Source organism: Anguilla rostrata, chromosome 8, assembly GCF_018555375.3.
Source record: "Anguilla rostrata isolate EN2019 chromosome 8, ASM1855537v3, whole genome shotgun sequence".
NCBI classification, from domain to species: domain Eukaryota; kingdom Metazoa; phylum Chordata; class Actinopteri; order Anguilliformes; family Anguillidae; genus Anguilla; species Anguilla rostrata.
In genome coordinates, this window is record NC_057940.1 from 15722433 (window position 1) to 15750167 (window position 27735).

Below are 27735 nucleotides of genomic sequence, written 5' to 3' on the forward strand. Positions count from 1 at the left end.
TCATCAAACCATTCAGTGACTGCTTCTGCCCTGTGGATGGGGACATTGTCATCCTGGAAGAAACCACTCTCATCAGGATAGAAATGTTTCATCATAGAATAAAGGTTATCACTCAGAATAACTTTGCAGTGACCCTTCCCTCTAAGGGAACAAGTGGACCTAAATACCCCCCACAGCATAACAGAGCCACCAGACCCCCTCATTGTCTACTGGACTTGCTCAGCATTTTTATACATGCCACAGAGCATAATAGGATGTTAATTGCTTAATTGTATGATGCAGTACACCTGAATGGAAGCATCTGCATTCGTTTTGTTTTTCTACTCATTTATTCAGGTTTTTCCTTTAATTTTTTACCTGTCTGTAGCTCTGATGTCTAATAAAACATTAGATAAATCTTAGATGCAGAACATGGATAGTTCTTGCATGATTATAACCGCATGATAACCACTCAGTTACAATGGAAATATATCCCAGAATGTAACATGCCATCTGCTGAAAGGTAAATCTTTTTTTTTTGTTCAGCAAACACTAGAGAAACACTAACCTAGTCCACCACAGCAACACTAGAGAAAGACTAACCTAGTCCACCACAGCAACACTAGAGAAACACCAACCTAGTCCACCACAGCAACACTAGAGAAACACCAACCTACTCCACCACAGCAACACTAGAGAAAGACTAACCTAGCTCACCACATAGAACATCAAGAAGATCAAACCTAGTCCACCACAGCAACACTAGAGAAACACCAACCTAGTCCACCACAGCAACACTAGAGAAACACTAACCTACTCCACCACAGCAACACTAGGGAAACACTAACCTAGTCCACCACAGCAACACAAGAAAAACACTAACCTAGTCCACCTCAGCAATTCCTTTATATAATTGTTTTGACTGCTTACTGTCGCTTACAACATATGATTCACCCACTTTTATATCAGTGGAACAGTCAAGAAGATTTGGTTCAAGCCCTTTAAAACATGTTGTAGGAGACTGTAGAAATCAACTTGAGATAAATACGGTTTTGGTTGGGTAGAGGGCTAGTGGTTGATGTACAAACAGGCGCTGTGCTTCCTCTGCAGCACGCAATGTCTGTTCACTGATAGGCCTTATGGTTTAATACATTTTCTGCTCTGTGCACCACATGGACATTGATAAATGTCAATAACCACAAATTACGGCGTGCCACTTGGCATGTCATGGTAATGCAAATTGCTGCTTTGGTGGTGACATAACATGACTGCACCTTATGCCTATTTATTGTTATTGACAGAAGCACTCTTTTTAGGTACTGCTAGAGGTGTTATGTCATACTTGTGAAGGAGTTATTTGAAAGCCCATTCTTAGAAAGTGTTGCCACACATATATGTTCAGTGAAAAGGCTTCTTCCACCATATGTCTTTAATTATGTGGAGAAATGATGGTTGGAGTGTGAGCAAAGCAACATGACATATTTTATTGAGTTATTTTGGGGGTGGTCTCTTGGGGAGGCAGTGTGTAAGGCCGTCGTATTTTAAATTATGAGCATAACATCTTGGATTAAAACCTATATTTCAGGGTATGTATTAATTCAAGTCACCCGCAACAAAAAAAAAATTCAGAGGTGCACAAAACTGATGTTTGATGTCCAAACCCAAATGCTATTAATATACATTTTTTTTCATGACTGGGTTCAAATGGATTGAAAAAATAAACAAAATCAAAGTAAATTACAGTAGTTTTGCTGTTTGGATTTTGCGTAATGCTGAGATCCTGGAGTGAGACCGAATTGCAGCATGACGTAAGTGAAAATCCACCCAAAAACTGCATTTTGAATGTCATTTAAAATTCAGGCCCATTTCATTTCTGATGTGAATTTCCACCTGTGGCAGGGAAATGTAATCTTTCTGAGGCTGGAGAACTGAGCTAAGAAGCCTTAAGCCTTGAGCTCCACAGTCCAGCAGGTTTCTCAGCGCCTTCTTCAGAACTGGACAGGGTCATTTTACGGTTCAGTGAATATGATGATTAATTGAATGAGATTTAGTGGTGCCTGGGTGAGGCAGAAACCTCCCGGATCTGGGCGGTGGCCCTGCGGCTGTGGGCAGCCCAAGCTGGGTAAAGTTCAGGGCTCGTCTGACACAAGACATTTGTGACCGACGTGTGATTTTCAGTCTGTGCAGATCAATCGTTTGAGATCGGTTGTGCTGTACCGCAGTTAATAAGCAATGTTATGCATTGAAGGCCAGGTTTTCCATAGATTTTAGCATGTGTAAAATTGAACAGGTCAAGATAGTGGTTTACAAGTGCAAAAGCATTTAACATGTGCTAATGCCTTCAGCAAATCAGACATTTAATGTAAACTTCCGTTCTTGCATCTACTTCTGTACCACAGAGAATAGGATTGAATGACACCTAAAAAACACTGGAAAGATGTTTTATCGCCTCTGAAACTTTCTTTGAACTATTGCATCTAAGAATGAAGTTGTATGGTTTATAAAAAAGGATGCAAAGGTTAATATAAGAAACACCTCCATAGTGGGTATGATCACATTTTGCTGAGCCAAATGGTTTTCAGCACTGGCAATTGTTTTTCTGTTGAAAATAAAATAGAAGTGTTCCGGTATCTGGAAATATGAAGTATTGCTGGAAAGTCAGGCTATTGCCTCCTTAAATAGTTTATCTATCTGTTGATTTTTTTTATTTCAGCCAGTCCTGCCCTGAAATTGTTTATTCCCCTCTGTTAGGTCATTTCCATCAAGCAGTCAACTTAAATTGCTCCAGTGGGTCAAAACCAAATGATATTGCTTATGTGCCATGGTTTCCAAAAATACACACACACGCACACACACACACAGCACTCCCTCTCGTAGCCGGCATAAGTATAACAGAGCAGGGAGGACAGATCAGTGCCTGAAAGTGAACATAATTAGAAGGACAGTTGTGTGACCGTATCTGTGCCGGGTAACAAAATATTTTAAGTTTTTCAAAATTGGTAAAATTTTGCCGTTTTTATGCATTGTTTCGTGTCCTCTGCCCTTACCAAGACGGCAAAGTTATCAACATTATTTGGATTAATGTTACAGGTGTAGCTAGCTAGCATTTAGCACGCATGAGTGTTCACCCTGCTAATTTTAGGTTAGATAGCTGGATGAATGAAAACATGAACTTTTCACTCCTGACAGAAATGAGTATCCTATAGAAAAGTTCTTCTTTCAAAAAAGAAGACTAGAGGAGAAGGAGAGAGAAACTGCACCACGGATAGCTTACCATAACATTACTGTTATTGTAATAGTTACGGTTAACACTTAGGCCTACTTACTCTAATTGAAATTGATGAAAATCATTGTTTTTGAAATGAGGGCATTTTGGATAATAGGGACCCAGGACTCTAAAGCCCTTAACTTATGTTTGGAATTTGTATGTGATTATATTATCCTCCAGATTGATACATACATGTACGTCAGTAACTGCGACCATTATTGCTAAAAATGTTTTATTTTGTGTTCTTTTTGCATTCTGTTTATTCTCTGTTGTCACTGGTACGACTTGACGCAATAAGTGCCGTACAGATTTCATTTCCATGTGGAGATACGGCCACAGTAAAACAATAAATGAATGAACACAAAATATAAATAAATAAAGTGCCCAAGCACAAAATGTGAACAAAATTTAGTAACCTCTTCATAGTTACAACATAATTTAATAAACACTACAAACAACATAAACCTGCCCCCGGACACGTACACATACACAGATCACTACAAATACATTCTCAACACATGGGAAACACTGCACGCACACACCACTGCACACACTCCCACATATTCCAATACGTACATACTGTATGTATATAATGGCTTTTGTTGCAGAATGCTTTGTCCTAGCATTAACAATATGCCATGAAGATACGTCACTGATATACTAATGTACATAGTAACAACCAACAAACAGTCCACAAGCAATGACGTAGGCAAAACTAATAAAGCTTAGTGAATGGGTGTACAGCACAGGAAAGAATAATGCTTTTAATTTTACTTTTTTCACATAAATTAATTAACATTTGTCAAAGATGACTCACTTCATTAACAGCTAATGTTACTATACTGTTAGTTGGCAACTTGGCAGAAGTAATGTTAATCTGGCTTGCTAGTTTGCTCACGGCAACATTAGCTAGGAGTTTCTGAACATGCAATAGAATGAAAGAAAATGGGGGGGGCGGGGTGGGAGGGTAATGAAAATTAATGACCTGATCACCTCTGAAGATCCACATTTCCATGTGTCAAGATCAGACACTGACGAGACCTTTAGAATAATCATATCTAATCATATCACATTATCTTCTGAGCCAATGAGAATTCATAAATCATTCCATCTGAGTCCTTTTTCACCAACCGTGACTCACAGCTGTATTTTTTTACCACATTTTTTGTTTGTGTGTTTCCTCTGCTGGCAGGCTGCAGGGGGACGTGGGACATTATCACTTGTTGGCCATCTGCCAGGGTTGGAGAGGTGGTGACAATACCCTGCCCAGACTACTTCAAGTACTTCAGCAGCCAGCATAAAGGTAGAAGCTTTTTAAAAGCATTTGTCAATGTTATTCTTGTACGTGTGTGCAATGCGGTCATGCAAAAAGTCCTAGTTAGATATCAAAAGTAAAGAAAATGGATTTCTTGCTCTTTAAATGGTTACTCTACACTTTCCTCATGGACTGTGCATGATTTCCAAATGTTGCATTTGCACTTTTGCACATTTGATTGGATGATGTTGTTGTACCAATATGGAACTAAATGAGCTGATGGTTCAGCTGGACTCTAGACTCCAGCCTTGCCACAGAAATGTGAGCAGGGATGCAGATGTGCTGTTGCTTTGAAACATTTTTCACTGCACAGGGAATAATTATAGAGTTCAATGTGCCAACACGCCTCATCTCCCAATAAAGCATCCAGAAAAGGGACTGATCAAATGCTTTTCACATCTCACTCCCTGCTCCCAGCTGGCAGTTATTAACAATAAGCTGGAAATTGGTCTTTCTGTTTAGTTTTCTATTTAGATGTTCATGTGAAGAGCTGCTTCAGTAAGGCCGTACTCTGTGGCGTAAGGATAAGGCATAATGAATGCTATATTACACAGTAAAATGTCTAGTGTTAATTCAGTTCTAACAGATAGTACCAATTATCTATTTGGTCCCAATTATCTGTCAAGAGTTGAATTAACACCGTTAGAATTGAATTAACACTGAACATTTTACTGTGTAGTAACATGGTGTTCAAATAAATAAATAAATAAATAAATAAAAATTTTGGCTCTCGCTGCAAATTTGTGGTTACTTTTCTCAAGGTCTAAATATAATGGCTTCATTTTTATTTTATTTTTAAAAGCAGGAGGCAGTGTTCACAGTAGTGATACACAGTGTACACCCCTGGCGTAGTGTAAGACGTCCAGAAACTGCTACTTTGCAATGAGTTATTGGTAAAATAAAACAATCATAAATTACAAGGTAGTAATTACTGCAATAGTTCTCCATAATGAAATGGCCATAAAACACATTGCCTGAACAAGGAGACAAATCACAGCTGCAATAAAAATTAAAAGCCAAACACCCAGAAAGAAGAGATTACCTAACGCTACACTGGCTTTCATGGCAGATTATTGGGCCATGCCTATATGTTGACCTGTCACCGGGGTAGAGGAATACCTACAGTAAAACACTCCCTGGGTATTTCATATTTGAAATCTCACAGTAATTGTATGTAAAATTTTTCAAAAGTAGCCCAGTCCTTGTTTTTTTCTTTACAGTGTTGATGAAAGGTATACAAAATATTTTTTTTTTAAACTGCAATAAAGATCTTATTTGTGTTTATGTTCTATAGATGGATGGATGGTGTTTATGTTCTTGCTGGTAATTTACTGTCAACAGAATGTATCACTAGGGTATTCGACTCTTCTACTGATCTAATGATTTAGGAGCCTTTTTGTTTGAAATCTTGCAACTCACCATTCATTACCAGTAGAACATTCGTAATGTTTATGGTGCTACAGAAATTGCAAAAGCCCAAGCAACTGTTTCTGTAATGACAAAGTTTATAATATTTCTGTCTAGTTCCATAACTTGGGATCAAATAAAAACCACTTACCATTTTTTTCTGAAATAAAGTTACAGCAGCTGGGGTTGTCATACCTGGGATTTTTTTTGGAAATATATTCATAGTTCAGAGATTACCATCAGGACCCTGAATCCACTAGTACAGCCATCAGAACATTAGTAATTACTCTGAGATAAAAGCAAATTTCTCACTTTTCTACTTATTTAAAAATGACAAATGTCTGCCAGTTAAACGGTGTTGAACTATAAACAAGAGCGGCATGTCTGAGCTAAAGCTGTTTTGTGAGATGTCTCGAGAAATGATCGAAAGAGTAGAGCCCCCTTGATAATGAGTTAGAGAGGAGGCGGTTTGTGTCAGTGTTGGTGCGGTGTCTCAAGAGAACGCCATCGTAGGAGGTGAGTAATTTGAAGGATGATTACAATGAACAGAAGGCGAGAGAAGGTCATTGGTTTAGAATGCAATGTTAAGCTTTTGGGAGGTTCTAAATTGTTGTTTTGCATGGCTTGGATTGAGCCATGTAACCAGAATTCCAATCAGATGATGAATACTGCCTTCACGTAGCCCTCCAGGAGCAACCAGTGCTTGCACAGGATTGCCAGTAAAGATGTTTTCCAGATTGATTTAACATCATGATAGTTACACTAAAGCATCATGATAGTTTTATAATATCACAATAATGGGCAATGCCTGGGGTTTGTTACTCTTTATATATTTACATTTTTTCATCCATCATAGAGAGTATCATGCAATATAAGTTCACTGTTTGGTGCAGCTATTTTTCTGTACAGCTTAAAGTTGGGTTGTCCAGCCATTGAAAGATTGTAGGTATTTCAAGTATTTCAAGCTGCATACATAAAAAGAATGTTAAGGCCAGCTGGTGGTATTTCATCTGACACCTCCCATGTTTTATTTGGAGAGAAGCATCTTATGCCATCTAACAGATGCTACCGGGTCCCGCAGGTTAGATTTAACAGGCTGCAGAACTCATTCATTCATCAGTCTATCAAGCTACTAAACAAAAGCATGGGCTGAGGATAGGCCTGTATGTCTGTATGTGAGAAGGAGTACCACTCCCCCCCCCCCCCTCCCCCCACAGGGGCTGTGGTAATGAGTTGTTAATCTAGAGCTTCAGAGCTTCTGTTTTCTCAGAAAGGATAAGCCTCAATTTTTTGTAGTTAATGTGCTATGCTACATGTAAGCACGCAGTTCAATGTAAATCCCTCTACTCAAGACAATAATTAACATTCTAAGAAAAATGTATCAGCCTTTGGCGTGCTGTCAGTGTTGCAATAAAATCATGAAAGTGCCAAATTATTATTTATGACTCAAATACTTCAAATACATGTGGTCATGTAAAGGACGTTACATATTCCCATATTTCTAAAGAGCCCGCTTGATTCTGGCATGGAAAATGGCTGTGCCACAGAAGGCAGGTGGTGTATTGTAAGCAGTGCATGGGTTTGGCCCCATGACTTCTCTTTCCACATACTTTAGCAAATAAGAGCTTATTTTTCTATTTTTGGTGACAATCTGACACCCCTCATTAGTCACATTGCCCGCCTGCCAGTTTTCTTTTTAAACTATGCGCATTTCTGGGTAATTTCCAATCAATTTCAAGAAGTCAGAACAAACATTGATGGATGCATAGATACTCCAGGTACTGAGAGGCTCAGAAATGGAAAAATAAAACTTTTTATTTTTTATGATTGCAACAGAGTTGAGTTTAATAAAATTATATTGGATTTTTTTAACAATTCCAATTAGAGAATATGCTTAACCATACTGTTTGAGTAGCTGTGCTGGTGCTGGTAGTAGTAGGGATGGCAATGCAATATTAATACCAGCTGTTATGGCTGAAGGAGCCTTTTCACTGTGATGCAGTAAAATTCTGTTTCATTTGTGACAAAACTACATTGCACTTTTACTCTGGCACAGTTTCCTGTTTACACATCCCTGTTCCGAAACTTGGAGTCTCTCCAATAGAAACACTGGAGAAAATAAAATCACAAACAAAAAAACTTTGATTGTAATCGTTGCCTCATCTCTTCCTTTGCGTCAGTGAGCAAATATGTCCTGAGATGAGGTCCAACCAACCACCTCCATCAGGAGAAAGGATGTAGGACTAAATTACATCAATTAAAGCGCAATCAAATCATTCTTCCAGTAACACTTTATCTAGGCATTTATCACAGCCCATTTAGTCTGTGCTTTCTGTCCGTGGAGCCCAACATAACGCTAGTTTGGTGAGAGCAAAACACAGCTGGAATAAAAGGGCTCAGTTTGATGAATAGCAATGAGCCCTCTTCTTATCTGCCTCTTACCTCATGATCTGGAGCAAGGTGGCTTTGCCACATCTGTTCTCCTCAACTGAGTTATATTGTTCTTGTCTTTATATGTCACTCTGCTCTTCTCTGGTTTCAGGGCTTGTTTACATTAATGCAGGTTGACATTGACTGACTCTCGTACATGCACCAGTTTGAGGCATGGAGGGGGGGAGATGAACACAAGACCACCCCTACCGCCCTGTTTTTTACGCACTGTTGCTACCGATGGGAATAACTGTGCATGGAGGTATTTAAGGACTGGGTAGGTGCAATGGGTTCAGTTTGACTGCACATTCTAAAAACAGGATTGAAATTGGCTTGCTTATCATAACAGAACTGCTGCTCACTGATTAGAGTAGCTCCGTCTTTTAACAGGGTGCGTGACAAATGGAGAACTCAAAATGTCACCGTATCAGCCAGAAATCTTCTCCTTTAAAGTTACTTCTGCCAAGGAAAGACTTGCACAATATATTCAAACTCTTGCATTCAATTTCTGTACAGTACTCTGTACATTTTTCTGCATAGGACACTGGGCACATAACTAGTTACCACATTAAATCCTCCTCAAAACAAAAAAAAACAGTAATGTTGACATGGTGGGACCATGAAGCTGTTATGCTGTGATTGAGAGTTGGCAGGCATTTTAAAGTTTGGTGCTACCAAACTTTAAATGCTACTCTTCTCTGACCTTTGGTTGAGCTTGACATTGTAATTGCTCTCGCTTGTGATGGGCGTTCATCGAAACAACATTTGTTCAACAAATTCCTAATTAAACCATCAAACTGGCAGGGATCAGCGGTCTGCTGTGTCAGGAGAACGCTCTGAAACAACACGCACTGGGGTGATTAGCTCCTCTGAGCCGCCCGGCCCTCACATAGAATGTCAGAATCCTCATGCCCTCGTTTCGCCGGCTGATGAAAGCATTCTTTGGGCAATCCTGTATTCATGGCACACATGGACAAGATGGACTAAAACGCACAAAGCTTATCTGTCCTCAGCCCGTCCCCCGTTGCAGATTTCACAGTCAGATGGGCAGGGCTTGACATTAATACCCACCACCTGCCAAATATGGGTAGAATTCAGCAGTGGCATGTAACTTGTTTGCCCTCACTAGCCACTTTGGTGGGTGACCGTTGGGTAGATTTTTCTACTCACACATCCATACACCCACACACACACACACACAGTTTAGTCAGGTTGGATAGCTGTAATGGTTTCTTCTCAGATAAAATATAAAATGTTATGCCCAAACAAATGCATGCAGTTACATTATCCAATTACCTATAATTTTCACTTTTTTTAAGGAGAGGGGATTTGGCTGGTGAAAATCTTGAGTGGCTAACGACTTTGGAAAACCCCTAGCCACAGCTTGCAAATGCAATCACCCTTTGGGCAGATTATCTGATTTACACTACTGTTTAGCAGTCATGGTGATAGTACTTTCAGGAGACTATTCTTGTCTTTTTTGTTTTCAGTTCTTTTTGCCAAGGAGCTTTGCTGAAATAATTGTGATTGCGTGGCAGATATGCATAAAGTAAATGGGTAAATCCCTGTTTATGAAACCACCTCCCTTGTTTTGTAACATTTGAGCTTTCAAAAGCTGGCAGGTGTCTTTGCATGCTGGCAGTCTGTTGCCTCTCTGTTGTGCCATTTGAAAACGATCCCTGCGGTCTCCCTTCTGCTCGGCTGCTGCTGCACCTGAACCTTACGAGCCAATCGGCTGTCCGATTAGAGCCGGAACCTCACCGCCGAATGAACACGGCTGCACCGGCACAGGTGACACTGCGGCAGAACTCACACGTGGAGATTGGCCCGTGACCAAAACGGTTCAATTAGGCATGAAAGGAACTGAACCAAAAAGCGCACATTGGGTATCTTAAAAATGACAGATAGATCACCTCCCCTTTAAAGACGAATGCAGGTTCACGTGCGATATGAAGGACAGACAGTGAGCCATCGTATGGAGCAATTCAATTTAAAGAAGGGAGAATGAAATGAACTGAAAATAAAATTCATGAGCCTCAGCAGTAACTGATCAGCAGTCCGCTTGTTTTCCTCTCTTGCATGGAGCACATGACCTCATGGGGGCACAGATGCTGAACTTGCACTGAGAGCAGTAGCGCTGCCAGTCTGCTTGCACCAGTTGTCACTTTTATACAGGTGTTTCACTGGTACATAAGGGTAGTAATTGCTAAACATTAACAGCCTTAGTTTTTGGTTTACATAAATGTCATGTCTTTTTGTCTCTGGAATATTCAGAAAAACAACACTTAATTTAGGCTTGCCTTTAGTTGCGTGAGTTGCATTAACTTTTTAGGTTAGTTATTCAGTTCATCTTTTTCTTTGTGTTGCACAATGAATCTGGCTTCATTGTTTTGGCCATTTGAACTGGCAACTCATTTCCACTGGGAATTTGCAGTTTCATATGGAGTTTCTGCACAATAAACAGGAATGAACTCAGCAGCTGTAGTTACCGGGCGAAAGGGCTAGTAAATTGCGCACTTCATTACCCAGAATCCCATGGGAGAAGCCCTATCATCTGACTGAAGTCATCATGTGATCAGGTGATAGATAAACCTGTCATGTGGTATCTGCTGAGAGTCTTTAATTGTCCTCTGGCTTTTCCTCTGGATTTTCATGTGGTGTCAATGGGATCTACTAATTACAGACCCCAGATCAGCTTCAAGCTTTTTGATATAGTGATGGTAGCCATGATTAGACGTGGCTAATCAGAACCTGGATCAGGAGTTGAGGGCATGTAGCATGTTTCCTAGGGACCAGACACACTAAGGACGTACAATTTGGAACAAGAAAGGAAGCAAGGAGCATATTGCTGCATTTTGGTATGGGCTTTTATTGTGGCTTTTATTTTGAGGTTTGGGCTGGGTTTACTGTTCAGGTGTGAAACCGTTTGTTTTACAGTGACGATCCTTCATTTTTATGACCCTATAAATGAGGAGTTATAACGGTCCCGCTTGGGTTGTTCACACCCTATGCGCAGATGACAAGGGCAATATGGCCTTCGTTGGTCTTTACAGCTGTTCATTTTCATGCAAGTCATGCTTTGCTTTTGAGCAGTGTTGGATTTAAGCCAATTAGCACTTCAGAGACTATGAATCATTCCCTGATATCGGCCTGAATATAGTTTTAAAAAATATTTTTAAACGTATCTGTATGATTTTCAAGTTATATATGGCTGCAAGGATAGTGGAATTCTAAGTGCAGCTGAATGCTTGAGTTCTGCACCATGGCTTATAGATGATGAAAGCATACCCACTCCTTGAAGGTCTGTGGGCCTGGGCTTACCCTGACATCTGTTTGGCTGAAACTGCTTGATGCTCCAGGGCAGGACACAGGGCAGGCTGTCTATCACACGGTCATAATGTTTTAGCTTTTGATGTTGCTTGCCAACTACCTTTGGACGAGTCTCTCCTACAAACTCGGCACAGAACCTTCTGGGTCCCGGGTATAAAATGTGGTTAAAGCAATGATGTCATATTTGAGAGAATTCTGGAAAAATTCAGAAAAGGCTAATCCTGTTTAATGCAAATTTTATTTGGCAAAATTAATGGTATTTTTTGTATCTAGGCTTCCCATCACCAAATGGGGAGGAATTTTCTAATGGTTTATAAAAACTCAGGACTCAAGTTTGAAGCCGTACACCATGAGTTTCTGCTGTATGGAAGTGCTGAAGGCTTCTAAAGCCTTTACCTCAGTATGTGTCTGAGATTTAATGACTCTGGAGCAAAGCAAAGAAAATGTGCTCCTATGAGAGAGGGCCTCTTCTTCAGGGAAGTTGTAAAAGATTTTTAAAAATACTCCCCTCATTACTGAGTGAACCTTTTTCCAAGATTGGATAAGAACTCAACATACCGTTGATATACTATACACAATATGAAAATTTGTTCTGTTTTCTTTATTATAATAATAAAGAACTATGTTTGCCTTGTTCTGAGCAAACATAGTTTGTCAAACTGGGGCCAGAAAGGGGTTTAACCTTTTTATCCCTTTTTGAAAATTATTTTTCTTTGTTAGTTGTGGAAGCCTTCACACCTAATTCCATTATGTCAATTACCTACTTTATTGCAACAACTTTTACATTTTAAAGTATTAACAGTTTTTTTAAAGCAGAACATGTATACTGACCATTTCAACCACTGCTACAGCCAATAAGCATGAGTGGCATTGTGGCAATTGTTTTATGAGCACAAGTAAGAAAAAGCCTAGCACTCCATATTGAAAAGTAATTTTAAAAATAATATACTGTAAGGTAATCAGTGTTGACGTAAGTATTACTGTGCACTTTGGAGTACAGAAAATCATAGTTTACACTGAAGCATGCACCATAATTATTGATAGATTTAGTACTACTTTAAATTCAGATCAAAGTGGCAAAGGAAGAATTTGTAGACCAACATGAGTGGTTATTTAATTAATTTCTTTTCTTAGTATACTCCACCAGAATTATTACTAGACATATTGATAGCCTCTTAGGAAGTGCATGATTTGCTTTTTGTAAAAAAAAAGAAAAGAAGATCAAAGGTACTGGCACTTTGATGTAAAAATATTGTCAAATAATGATAACCTCTTTGGGGAAACATCAGGAAGTTCTATAAATGCACTCTACATAAACATGAAGTCATAAGGTCAAAGGGAGTGATGTACCAAATGTTTGTACTTGTGTTTATATGGCACTAAATATGTGCACTTACATATTTTATGTACTCACGAGTAAACACGCATTACTTTCCTAAGGCATGACATAATGTATATCACTGCAAGAAAGATCTGCAACACAAAAGTAGAATTCTTATTTGTAATTTATCAAAGTGCAAAGACAACACTAGTCATACTGAACTACTGAACTGTAAATTTAGCTAGCTAGCCTGCCAGCTTGAGATCAAACAGGATCTAGATCTAGTCCACTGATGCAAATAACCTTGTTTGGCTATATATGTTATTCTTATATCATATATAAATGTATCAAAACACCGTTTGTTTATTCATTAACATTCAAATCCCTGGCATGACTGGTGTTCACATAGTGGTGATGAGCTTATAGTTACTGTATATGCTTACAGTATACTGTAGATGTCCATGTATTCAGTCATCATGTATGCCTGCCACTGTATGTTGCTCATTTTTAGACTGTACATCGCAGTGTGATGACCGGCCCTTCTTGCCTTCTTACCAATAGTGGTGTTTTGTTTTTTTTCCCCCTGTTACTCCACTCTGGCTTTTGGCCTGATTCTTTTTTCCCCATGGTATAGTTTACACTGGCAGTCCAAGAGCGGTGAGGGAATGCTTCAGGTAACGGGTAGGTTGTCTTTCTTCTGACTGAGCCCTTCATCCCAAAGTGAGTGAAATTAATTGGGACTTTTCCCAACGTGAAGATCAGAGTTTGACTAACCTTCGCTTTTAGGTATTTTTCTTGGTAGGCTGTTATCGCGCCAAAGACAAACTAGCTGCACATCCATGAGATGTTTTTAAAAACACATCTTTAAATCAAGATTTTGGAAGCCATGACCGTGATGTAATGGCAAACGTCTGTGTTTAATTAACTCTTGACCATGATGCATTATCCAAAGCACACCGGGTAGTCATGGGAAGGGCATTCTTTTATGTGATTTTAAGGGAGGATGATTACCGCAGGAATTCCAGATATGTTTTGCATCCTGACTGATCTGCTCAACTTAAGGGGGCAGAGAAAACAAGAACCAAAGGATTCATAGGTGCCGAAAAGAACCAGAGGTGTACGACTGCAAGAATATTTGAAGAAACTGTTCTACCAGGGCAAAATAGGCGTATCTATCAGAAAATAAACAGCATGGGCTTTGGTTGAAAGTCAATATTAGTCCAGGAGTAAGATTAATGATAATACTGTTTCTTTGCACTCAAGCAAAATGTTTGAGTCAGAATGTTTGGTAATGTTAACCATCACATACTAAATACCTATAACAAGCCTGTGTGTTCAGACACACTGCACTCAAATGCCTCATGTGCAAAATGAAGAAAAATATGCAGTGTGAGGGATGTATGCCCTGGGAGAAAAAATCACTTGAACACAAAGAAATTTGATCTAAGGTACTCATGCGGTTGGAGGCGTTGCCGGCATTGATGTGTCACTTTTTTTTCCCGCCCCCTAAATCTCAAAGATCATGCAAGTGCCAAACTGCCTGTACGGAAAGGGCTTAAGTAGGATTTGCATTGTTGCTGAGTAGTGGAATTGTAAGTAAAAACACGAGGCTATGCTCTTTCTTCAGGTCACTGGCCTCCGTCCACCCCCTCAGCAGCTCTCCTTTTATTAAGATGACTGCTGATGAGAAGCCATTTTGCCGAGGGCTCTGCTTCAGGCCTCGGGTAACTGGCAGTGGGATATGCGCAGCACACACTGTAATTTATGTGTAATCATGAGTAATTTGTGCAATTCATCTTCCAGTGGCATAGCCAGCCTTGGGAATTATCTCTGTGGGATGAGTTCTCAGTTTGAGTCAGATAAGTAGAGTCATGGGATAAGTGGAAGGAGGCTGACTGGACAGATTCTTCTCGTTGTTATGCTTTCCTTAATATTCACATTTTTCTCAGCGTCATTGCTGTTTTTAGGGGTGAACAATATGGAAAATATGGGGCTGGTATCAATCATCAATGTTTATCTGACCATATTGGCTTATGTTATAAGACAAATGCAAACTGAGTTTCCACGTTAATGAAAGAAGTAGATGAGCATGTAAGTCTATTTATAGAGGAAAAACATAACAGATTTTATATGTATTATGAAATACTACATTTATCATGACTTATTCACTTCATCAGCTGTGATTTAAATGTGTAGCATATTTGGTGCATATATGTTGCGTTGTCTTGTTGGCCAGCATTGTGCTACGTTCTAAGATATTACCTCCCGATACGGATATAACCCAGATATTTTATTTTATTTATCCTTTATTTTAGCCAGAAAAACACACTGAGATTGACTGCTCTTTTTAAAAGGGAACTTACATATGCAATTACAGTTCAACCAATAAGTATTTGGACAGTGGTAGACACACTCCTTAGTTATAGCATTAGGAAATAAACTTTTAACATGAGAGCGGTATTAACGTGGCCAGATTGAGATTATTCTAGTTTTTGTATGCGCAGTAATTTAAAACTCATTTTCCAAAGTTTTGTGCAAGGTCAATGATCTATTATCAGTCATATCCAAACACTCTCCCCCAGCTGCAGAGCACAAGGCAAGGCAGTGCTCGAGATTCAACTCAAACACTCCAGCGCTTTCCTGAGTAACAGGTTCATAAAGTAGCACGGTCCTGGAGGTTTTCTTCCCCTGTATGCACCAACCCCGCCCGCCACACTAATTTCCTTGAGTGTGGTTCCACTGGCGTTAACTTAGCCTCGGCATTTTAAATAATTAAGAATGTCAACAGTAATAGTCTTCTGAAAATTAAAAGACCATCCAAACAGCTCCAGTGGACTACCTGACTGAATGAAAATGACACAGCCCTGGGTTTTAGGGAGTCTGGCTTGCTCCAGGGTCCTGCCAGACTCTCTAAAACCCAGGGCTGTGTCATTTTCATTCAGTCAGGTAGTCCACTGGAGCTGTTTGGATGGTCTTTTAATTTTCAGAAGACTATTACTGTTGACATTCTTAATTAAATTCACATTTTAGTAACTGATTTAGAAAACTGAATACTAATGAAACTGAGTTTCAATTATAGACTGTAGAAAAATATGGAGTCACGCCACCCATTGACTCTTCATGGGCTTGGTGAAAATGGTTTTGAAGCCCGGGAGGTGTAGTACGTGGACGCCGTCATGTTGTACAAATTGGAGCCAGAGATTGTGCAGTAGGGACTTGAGGTCCAGTTGTCCACGAAGTGCATGTGATACAGTGAATCGGTAGTTCCGGGATTCACTGCATGTGATACAGTGAATCCCGGATTCGTCCACAAAATATTCACCGGCTTGTCCAAATAGCACAATAACTTAACAAATCAGCATATTGGGAGACAAGAAAAAACTTGTTGCCATTGACTTACATTTAATGTGCAGGAGTTCAGAACTTTCCGATGACATTGCAGTGTGTAATACTCCGCTTGCACTGTGTCACTGGTGGGTTGAGGGGGCAGGGGCTTCCTTGGATGTTGCATTGTATATTGGGGGATCCATCTGTGCCAGTGATGGGTTTGTTTTTTTTTTTTTTATATATACAGTATGTATATCTCTGAGAAATAGAAACCACAAACCAAAGGGAGGAAAGTGAGTGCTTGTGCCAAGCTACAGTATCAAAAATATCATTATATGGTTAAGCAGTGCCTACCTTGTGTGCCTGGTAAAATTCACAGAACAAAAAATCCTAAGGATTAATTTCATGAAAGAAAAAGGGAATTAATTTACCTCCAAATAATATATTCAAGGAAATGAGTGCATTGTGCTTATTGTCTGATTGAGTAGAAGTCTTGAGCTGCAGAGTATTTTAAGGGTCCCGTCTGACAGGTGAGGGATATTTCCATGACACCTCTGCGCTTAGAAGGAAAGGAAAAATGATACAGCTAAAAAGGAATGAGACAGCTCTGGATATGTGTCGAAAGTTTCTTTTCTGATCTAAATTACTAGCTACTACAAGGCAAGCTGCAACACAAAAGGCACTTCTGTATGTCCCTGCATGTGGCCATGGCCCACATCAATATGGTATGCCCTTCAACCCTGCTCTGGAGACTAAACTACGTATCTTATCAAAAGCATTTTAGTGTGAAAAACTGTTTCCAGAATATTGCAGCGCTCAGTAAAGCTAAGCATGAATAGTTCCAGGTGAGCAGCTGATACAGAAGGTCTTCTACATTTTGGAGCTGCCCAGAATTCCAAGCCTCACGTTGATTTCTGGTTTCACAGCTGTTGGAGTTGGATTGTTTTTCGGTTTGCTCAATAGCCAGGAACCCAAACTGTTCTCAGTTCTGATGTTGCACGTTTCCAATAAAATCATCCCTCTTCTTAATTCTCAGACCTGATTAATTTCATGCCGAAAGCATTGTATACCTTAATTAGCTGAGCTGTGAAGGGTTTGAATCAATCAATACTAATCGGTATAATAAGCAGCAGTTGTGCATCGGTGTTTCCCATTCCACCCGTTGACGCGTACCGACACCTTGATGTTTTCATTTTTGGAGCTGGTTTGAAAAACCAAAAATTCAAGACGCAGTCACATTTCACGCTTACTGTAAAAGGGTCACACCTCTGATACAGGCATTAAATAAAAAAATAAAAAAACAGGCCTCACAGGGCATTCTTTGTGTGCTAAATTACACTCAGCAAAATTAGCATGTTGAACATGTTATTAACCAAAGTGACTTTGTGGAACCTTCTCTGAGGATGACTCACTTTCCATGTCCCGGGTCAATACTCATCCATTTTACATTTAATTTTTCCATGAATAGCAGGAACTAAATCAATATGGCAATCCCATTTCATATCGCTACAACAGCCTTAATTGGAGTATAATCTGAGCACCTGAACGTTTAGCTCTTTTGTTTGTTCCGAGGGTATAAATGGTCTATCCTGCAGCTTGCTGTCTAGTAGATTAGGTGTTCTGCTGTGTCTACGTCTGTCTAGGTTTTGCCCAGGTTAATACCAAAGGAAAAATTCTTAGGATTCTCTGAATATGCCGATGACTGATACTGAACGTTTATGTAAATTGTAAGTATAATGTACAGTTATATATATATATATATACACACACAGTATAATTTGTGTAGTATACGTGAACAGATACAAATATAGGTGTGGTCTGAACTGAATTTCAAATTTGTCTCATACATTCTGACGTACAGTATGTCCAAACATGCAATGATTACAGTATATTTCCGATCTCATAACTTATTGAAATAATTATTTTCTCACAGGAGAGCCTAGCTCCTATTCCCATGTTTTTTATTCAGTGGTACTGGCCCTTCTTTTGCCGCAGTGATTGATCCCTTTCAGAGTTGCTCTTCACCCGCTGGCTTTCCCAGCTTGCGGATACGTTCATGCTGGGTATGCGTTCTTGGGGCAGCTCCCCAAAAGGCTGACATTCATTGCTCTGCAATAAGGAGTGCTGGCAGAACTCAAGGTTGGAGGTTCTACTCCCCCTTTGTCAATTATGTATGGATATCCATGGAATGGTACATCATTGGCTCCACCCCCCCCAAAACAAATACATAAATAAAGAGCCGGTAAGAGTAAAATTAGCTTGTTTTAATAAAGTTCCCTTCATCATATAGTATGGACCCAGCTAATTAGTGTCCCATGAGAAGCGGTCGGACTCCCCGGGGGCACGATCACATCTCAGTCTGCAGGACTGAGGGACAGCTGCCCGGTGGCAATGATTTCCGTTTGCTTGAAGTGAGAGTCGCAGAATTGGGGATCAATCGTTTCTTTGACGGGGCATTCCTGGAGGAGCTCCAAACTTACTTTAATTAGTTCATTAGAAGGCATGGAACTTTTGACTCAAATTTACACTTCTGGCTTTTTCAGGACCTGAAGAAGTTTACTTCAAAGGGCAGACATTCAAATGCAAGCCCAGGGCTTTGGCATCTCTGAGTTATATCTGCACAAAACCTAACAAGGTTTCAAGTACACTATATGAGCAAAAGTATCTGGCTGCCCCTTGGTCTGGGGCTATTTTTCATGGTTTGGACTAGGACCCTTAATTCCAGTGAAGGAAAGCGTTATTGCTACAGCATACAATGATATTCTAGATTATTCTATGCTTCCCCAACAGTTTAGAGAAGGCCCTTTCCTGTTTCAGCATGAATATTCCCACGAATACACAGCAAGGTCCATATATAAATGGTTTTGTCGAGAATAGTGTGTAAGAACTTGACTGGCCTGCACACATCCCTGACCTCAGCCCCATCCAACTCCCAAAATATTGTTTTGTTTTTTTTGCATTTTTACAATATGCATTCTTCTAACCTTTTAATGGAGAGCATGAATATTTCCTTCTGTCCCTCAGGGAATCTCTCAAAGATGTGCACCAGCGATGGATGGACAGAGATGCATCCAACCAGCTACGCCCTGAACTGTGGTTACAATCTCAACAATACCAGCAGCGATGATGCGGTAAGGCTGCAACCTTTCACCATGCTGTAGCAATGGTCCTTTTGTATCTGACTGCAGTGCTTGCTTAACCCGTCATTGCAAAAAGGAATACCGTGGCAGTTATCTTACATAAGCAGTAGTCACTGTGTCATTGAATGGACACTCGCAGAGTTTGGCTTTGATCCAGCTTTGGTCATAAACTTGGAAAACTTGGTTAATCCTCTGCGGATCAGTAAAGGGAAGGACTCCTCAGCCACGCTGGCAGAAGAGACCTGTAAATTGAGGAATTTCCCAATAAAGAGCAGGAAGTAAACCTTGTGCTCTGACCCTGACTCTGTCCGAGAGCTGGATGCTCTGAAATAAATCTTTAGCAGAATCTCCAGAGATTACGGCAAAGCTTTGGACCCTTTCTCATCCTAACATGGTACAGTCATTTATCAAACATGTGACATTACTTTCTCATTGAAGTGGCCTGTGAAGATTTGGGGATAGATTAAATCAGAAGTCAGCAGGGAATATATAAAATATTTTATAGTTACTACAAAGCAAGAGTTTTTAATCATTTATTTATTTTTTCATTTATTTACTTATTATTTATTGCTTTCTGACTAAAAAAATACTGCACAGATCTCATGGTGTTATATCAAGCTGTATTTGTTGCTGTGATGTTACCTGTGTCGTGTTCTCCATGTTGAATGGAATTTTTAAGTTATCTAATCTTAGATTTATTTCATTTAAAAGTTTACTTTTAAAGTTTTTAAAAAGTACAAATTTAACTGCAGGGAATTTGTTCAGCTCCATATGCTGAGTGCAAAGGCTTATTTATAAATTCTTGGTTCATTCAATCAAACGTTTTTCTCATTTCATTTCGTATTTATTTATTTTTTTACATTTTTTTTCTGGTTACAAAATCCCTCGATATATTTTCCAGAGCAAAAGGCTAGAACTGAATTAGTGTTTATCTCAATAAATACAGACGGCAAACCTTAAAGAGTTGTCCTTTGTGTTTCTCGCTAGATGGCTGTCAGGTTCAGGTTTGTAGTTTGCTGACTGATGCTTGCATATGCAGGTCTCCAGGAAACTCGCAGTATGAGAGATACATCCTCTCTCTGTATGACTGCTTGCTGTGTGATAAGTAATGTACATAACTGGTGGCTGTTTCTACCTCTCAGGGGAATTTTCTGTTGTCCGTGAGGATTGGCTACACCATCGGCCACAGCGTCTCTCTGATATCCCTGACAGCAGCCATCATCATTCTGTGTATTTTTAGGTAAGTTTCACTTCAACCTGCACTAAATCAACCAGTGAACAGGTGATATATACATCAAACCTTCAGGTGAATGAGTGATACGTGCATTAAAACCTTCAGGTGAACAGGAAATACATGCTTTAAAACCTTCAGGTGTACAGGAAATACATGCATAATAACCTTCCAATAAACAGGAAACACATGCATTAAAATATTCAGGTGAACAGGAAATACATGCATAAAACATTCAGTTGACAGTGATATGTATAAACTTCAGTAAAGAAATGTAACTATAAGTATAAAAAATGATATCCAAATTTTGTTTTCACTTTTTATTGATTAATCAAAGCACTTGCTTCCTTTTTATTCATTTTTGGGGCAGAGTGATTAAAAATAAGCAATTTAATTTTTGGTGCACATGCCACAAGGTAAATGGATGATATGTAAGGGGTGCATTCTCATGAAAGATGCATGTAGAATTAAAATGGGGGTGAAGACTACTGTGGCATCTTCAAATTCAGAGCTGTAAGTGAATCATTGAAAGTAACGGGACAGAAGTCATACAATGAATCAGCATACGGTACATGAGCCATGATGTGCTTCTACTTGATTAATATAATGTAAAAGCGACACAACAATATTGTGTACACAATTCCATTTAATTACATGTCTGAAAATGCCAAAAAAAAAAAAAAACTCAAAGATTTTTTATCACATAATGTATGTGAAGTATTGTTTCCGCTTGTAGCTTTTGCCAGGTTATTATCCTCATGAAAAATTGCTCTGTTTTGGCCCCTCACTTCAGCTGAGATGAGGATATTATTATTCAAATATCAGACCAGTTCTACAGTGTAAATGGACTTTCTGTCGAATGAAGTTCTTTTCATTTCATTGCTCCACTTTGGAGAATCAGGACATTTTCCTGACTGAAATTTTTTTTATCTTACTAAAAGGAAACATTCAAACATGAATATATTAAAGTGTACAGCAAAATCAGCTTTTGAGCTGTCTTTGCCCACTTCACAATTTTAAATATGGGAGTTGGGGTTAAGAGTGAGAGCAGAGAGGGAGGAAGGAGGGAGGGGCGATAGAACATGTCATAAGCTAGTAGGCGAAGCCAACGAGAGGGAAAACAATCCAAAAAAAGAGTCCTGCTTCTGTCACTGTTATGAAAAGGGACAAACTGTTGTTCAAGCTAGCTGTACTTGCTGTCATAATGTTTGCAAATGACTTTGAATCATTGTTTCCCAAAAACCAGCAAAGGTATTTCGGCAAAATAAACTGAATATGACTCGAATGCTGTCTTTATGCGGTTACAGAGTAGACAACCCAGATAGCAAGTGACTCCGGGCCACATCTGCCCTGATTTGCTTACTATCTTGAAAATTATCCAACTTTATCATTCCCTCACATCCTTTATCTTATTTACTGCACCGGCAAGAAACCATGTCAACTACATTATGATCCATGACCATGGAAAGTAGACTAACATTAGCTAGCTGGTCACCATAATCAAACGATTTCACTTTGAACATTCAGCTGCAGAAGCACAACAATGTGATTAACTTGGTGGTGCACTGACAGCCGTGGACGCAACAAGCGAAGTCCGTGCTAGCTATCTCAGCTAAAATTAGAAAACAGCTGGACTTAGCCTACTTGCGGAAATTGTTACTTGATACTAAAATTGGAAAATACTACACTTAGAAAAGGCTAATGTTTCAATTGGAAAAGCCATGTACAATTATAAAAACTAGCTTAACTACCTAAATCTTAACAATGAATGAACTATAAAATACTCACTACTACTAATTAACTAATAAAATGTCAAATATAGATCTAAAGAAAAATATAGAAAAAGGAACTGTAATGGTACAAGGAAAGACTAAAAAGGATTTCAAGCTAAACTAATCTAAAGAGAAAGAAATCACTGTCCAGGCTGTCACAACTCAAGCACTGATGGTTTGAAATGAGCTAGGCAATTTGTGCTGTCATATTAGAACGGTGTGAATACATACAAGCTTTTACCTACTTCTACATCGCAGAATTGGGCTGGGCTCTTGGTGAAACGAAACAAAACTTTTCTCCTTTGGTTTAGCAGTGCATGGCTCTTTTTTGACTCTGGCTTAATTAGATTTTTGATTCTTTTACTATAGGACTAATGTGATTTGATGGAGACATGGTACTCGGCTTTAGAAATCAAAACGTGTAATTTGGTGTTTATTAGCCCTTTAAGATTTTTTTAGTGGGCATCCTTTGTGTTGTCCATCTATTCAGTTAGGTAAATTATTTAGTGAGGATAAAACAAGCATTTTTGATATAATCCTCCATTACGGGCACAAGCTCTGTATCTCATCTTAAGAACTGCATTGTACTGGTTGAGTCCAGTACCCTAACCACTGAGCAGTTGTGCCACCCACAATGTAATGAGTATCCTTTGAGCAACACAATAACACTGAAGGTAAAAAAAATTAAATAAAAAAAACTTTAGCTGAACACAAGGTCAGGGATTGAATGACCCCCTTTTGTGGCTTTGAATTCCATCTTACCGCCACATGAAAGTGTCACAACTGAACTGCTTTATGACCAGGATGTGTCTTAGCCAGCCCATGAGAGGAGAGGTGAGTGGGCATAAATGGCTCTCATCCCTCAAAAGCTTTTGTAAAAGCTCCACGCTGCTTCGTCACCTGTGCGTTCCACTCCGGCAGTGTTGATGCGGAAAAATTAACTCCTTTGTTGTAATCTTTAAACCATCAGCTCTTTAAAAAAAATGCATTTTTAAATGTTTTTCTAGTGCCACAGTGTCTCCACTCTCTCAGTCATCGCCCTTTCCATTGTCAGCTGTCATTATACATGACAGTGAACTGTGCTCGTGAGGCTGAATTGGCTGAGCGATACAGAGCCAGAGAGCGGGCTGATGCTACGAGATAATGCTCATCCACTCTGCGCTCCGTGGAATAAACAGGCCCACTCTGCTCCTGGCTCCACTCCTGTTGCGATTGGCCTGGAGAAGCGTGTGATGTTTATGTTCCGGACTCTCCAGGACAACGTGACTGGTCCTGGATATCATAAGCGGTGTGGACACTCGAGCAGATTGAGATGAGATACTGGATATTGTCCTGCCTGGAACACTGAGGCAACTGGTTCGCTTAGAATTACACCGTAGCGTGTCCATAACATCAGTTCCCTGGCAGTTTTAGCCATGTTCTATGGCTCTGTGTATGGCACATTAGGGGAAACTTAAAATGGGAAGAGCTGAACGCAGGGCTTGGGGACTTTCATAAAACAAAACCCAAGGGCTCTCTCAAACCTAATGCTGGGGTTTGAAAAAAAAAAAAGGCTAAATATCGCACACTGTCATCTGTTTGAACTGATGCCAAGTATCATTACATGGCTTCCAAGGGAGCTGTGACCATGTCTTTTAAATGCCAAAACATTTTAATAAATAAACAATATTTAAATTTTCTTGCTTGGAATTTTTTCATGATTAATTCCACAGGCAAAATGTAAAAGCATAATTGTTCATTTTGAATCACAACACTGTGTAAACATTGTGGACTGGAGTTGGGGAACATTTATCCTTAACTCTGACTTGCAAATAAATATTAGTGCAATTACCATTTTTATCTTTTGTTGATTATGTGTCAACATCAAGAATAAATGTTTAATTCAAGTCGGCCATGTGCAGAATCATTATCACATTTCGTTTGCATTGCAGCAAGGGTGCAGTAATTTCACGTTGGCTATGCAGTTGACCCTTGCAGCTGTCAGATGCTGATTTAAATGTCCCCATTTTCATCCACAGGAAGCTGCACTGCACAAGGAACTACATCCACATGCACCTTTTTGTGTCCTTCATCCTGAAAGCCGTCACTGTCTTCATCAAGGATGTCGTGCTGTACGAGGTTGGAGAGTCGGAGAACTGCTCTTCGGAATCAGTAAGCTGATGCTCTCTGTGCCGCTATTACAGACAGTATGTAGCATGATTTTAAGCATTCATAATCCATTAATACATATTGGTGGATTCTTATGCTTCTCAAACACTTAATCTCCTTTTCATGAGTGTCATTTTAATCTATGAAATTATTGCCTTTTGAAACAATAATAAATCAATGCATTATATTACGGGTGCGTAATATGGAAAATCTGGGGCCGAGATCAATAATCAGTATTTTTCTGGTCGTGTTGTCTGATGCCTCCCTGGTTTACATTGTAGCACAAATGCAACCAACTTTCTAGAGTCATGGAAGAGATAGCGAAGCACAGGCGTGAACATTTTACACATTTTTATTTCCATAACAAAATATTTCACTTTGCTTAATTTGTTATTAAGCAGAGAACATAAGCCAGGAAAGGTATTACAGTACCAAACGTAGAAATACATATCTGCCACAATCTTAGCATCAGGTCAATACCCATAAGTGTGGTTATAGATAGTATCTGACTATGCAGGTACAACCCCAATAGTATCATGTCCTATTTGAGTTGAATTTTTCTAGATGTACAGTATGAGTTTACTAATTTGTTATATAACTATTTCATGGTTCATTTAAAATATTGTTTTAGAGACCATTGCTTTGTTCTGTATTTAGAAATGCAATAGTACTGTAAATCCATGCTTGTGAATATGTTCCCTTTGAGGTCATTGTCTATTAAATTGTAGTTAGCTGTAACTAGATGAGTAATTTTACAGTAGATGTGCATTGCGTTTCAGAAGTACTCCACCGTGCTTTCAATGTATGAGCCTACATTTTGATGTGGAGATATACAACACTCTTCACCACTGAACTAAGAACCCTTACCAGCGTAGATAAACTCTACCATGAGACATTACTGGCTTTTGTCTGTTATTTTTCAAGTTTACTTTTTCCCCATGATAAATGTTCAAGTGCACTTTTCATGCAAAGTCATTAAAGGGTGTAGCTATATTTATCAAGTTCTTAACCTCAAAGGGACTGATGCTAATTAATTTATACAGCTGGAAACTAAAGGAGTGCTTGTTTGCCAAATACTGGGCACTGGGCACCGTCAGGTTGAGAAGCAGATGCTTAGTCACAGAAGAGATAGATCATTTAAATGTGTCCTTTTACGTTTCTTTGAAATATGACTGCAAGTTTGCCTTGCTATAGTATATTTTTTGAATGTACAGTCAGGGTGCAGTTGAAATGAACAAAGTGAGAATTGTCTTACCAGCCTGATGGGTACATTTCTGGGACCATCCGAGCATTTTCTCTCAGGTTTATTGTGTTTAATCATAGATTTGTCCCTGGAGTATTGTTCATGCTGATAAAGTCGTTATGAAGACCCAAATCGCACAGTATAACTGCCATATACTGAGTGTATAGATGGAATGGATTAGAATGTATTTTTGTTCTGCAACTTTATTTTGTGCTCTTGACACGGCTGTTTTTTCTTGTTTTTATTGGCAATGAAGATTGTAAATGATGTACAAATGTGGCACGAAGTACAAATTCCTCTCATGATAAAAGAGCACCATTACAGTATATGATTAAAGACGGTCTGATAGCACTTCAGTTTATGATTAAAGACAGAGACGTCTGCCCGGTTCAGGGCTGTAGTTTCCCCAGCTGCTGCTTCGCACCCTTGTGCTATCTCCTGGAACCCGAAACCCCCCTGTGGGCCGATCTCCCGGACCGGGACCACGGGGCTGCAGGGCCTGATTCAGAACGCAGCTGCTGGGCCGATGTCCTGCTCCCCCCCCCCCCCCTTAACCACCCACCCCCCCCCCGCGCTTCTGTGTCTTCCGCTGCCATGACTTGCCACTCCTGACGGATTGCAGCCTGCGTTAAATTCCAAGGCCCTGGCGTTTGCCCATCAGCCTTCTGAGCATGTATCTCCTGCCCGTCATTCATCATCGGACTCTACGCACCTGCGCAGGTTCATCCCCGCCGAGCTCGCCCACCCAGTTCCAAACTCCTTGCTTGTACTCAAGGGCCCAGTGGTTGTGGTGAGGGATGTTTGCATCCATCAGAACCGTAGAATCGGTTGTCATCCTCTGACACCCGCCCTGCTCAGATGGCGCGCCGATTCCTTGACCCTGGTCCCAGCGTGAACTCGGAATACCGTGAACACGGAATACTGTGAACTACTTCCGTCCTAGAGCCTCATCTGCCCGTACATAGAATTGTAACGCAATATTACACGTCAAGGTTAGCCATTCTGCGTGCATTTTGTTTGTCATAAATTTCTTTGGCAAAAAAGGAATTATTTGCTTCTTTATTTGGAAATAAAGAGATGAGAATGAAAGCGAGACTACAAGCATGATCATGTCAGGACACACAACTACAAAATGCAGACCTTTCTGCAAAGCACTCACATTTGTCTCAAAACATTTTTGTAACATGAAATCAAATTTTGATAATACAGTATATATGAAATATATGAGAGTCTGTCTCTTATAAATGAAAATGTATCCTTTGGCTTTTAGACTGATGCAGTCAGACAATGCCGGGAGGATTACACAATATTTTTCCAGTACAATTGACTTTGGACTGCATTTGCTCTGAATGCGTGTGATCAAAATTTGTGATTCTCATTTTGATAAATAAGGGAATACTTAAAAACAAATCAAAATAAACGCAACAGCTGTTTAATCCTTTGTTTTCTATAATGATCCTAACTACAGCATGAAAACATTGTGCAATCTTTAAACTTGGACTGTGGCCTGAGTATGTGTGCTTTGGAGTGGCTTTCAGTCAACTGTAAACATAATAAGCAAGTGGAAGGCTCAGCATGGTACGTGCAGGAAGATTACATTTGGCAGATGGGGAGTCTTAGACAGCATGTTTACGCCCAGGGAGAATGCAGAGTCCCGTCCGGCCAGCGTTCGTCCACGAGCATCGCGAGAGGCGTGCCTTTGTCTGAGGGGTAGCAGCTGGAACCCGGCCTGTAATCACACTGAGTGGACGCCGTAGCGTAGCACGAATGTCATAAACCGTGACTATCTGCCCGTTTGCCACTTAAACGCCCCACTCTTCACGC

General features: G+C 39.7%; 1 protein-coding gene across 2 annotated transcripts in view; it reads left to right on the top strand.

Moving 5' to 3' along the window:
• Positions 1–27735, top strand: part of LOC135260938 (vasoactive intestinal polypeptide receptor-like) — a 56005-nt gene that overhangs the window by 12696 nt on the left and 15574 nt on the right. For both annotated transcript variants that reach the window (XM_064346693.1, XM_064346692.1), the window contains exons 3-6: positions 4440–4550; positions 19402–19508; positions 20660–20757; positions 24539–24671. In XM_064346693.1, coding sequence (XP_064202763.1) covers positions 4440–4550; positions 19402–19508; positions 20660–20757; positions 24539–24671 — 449 coding nt within the window. The remainder of the gene's footprint in view (positions 1–4439; positions 4551–19401; positions 19509–20659; positions 20758–24538; positions 24672–27735) is intronic.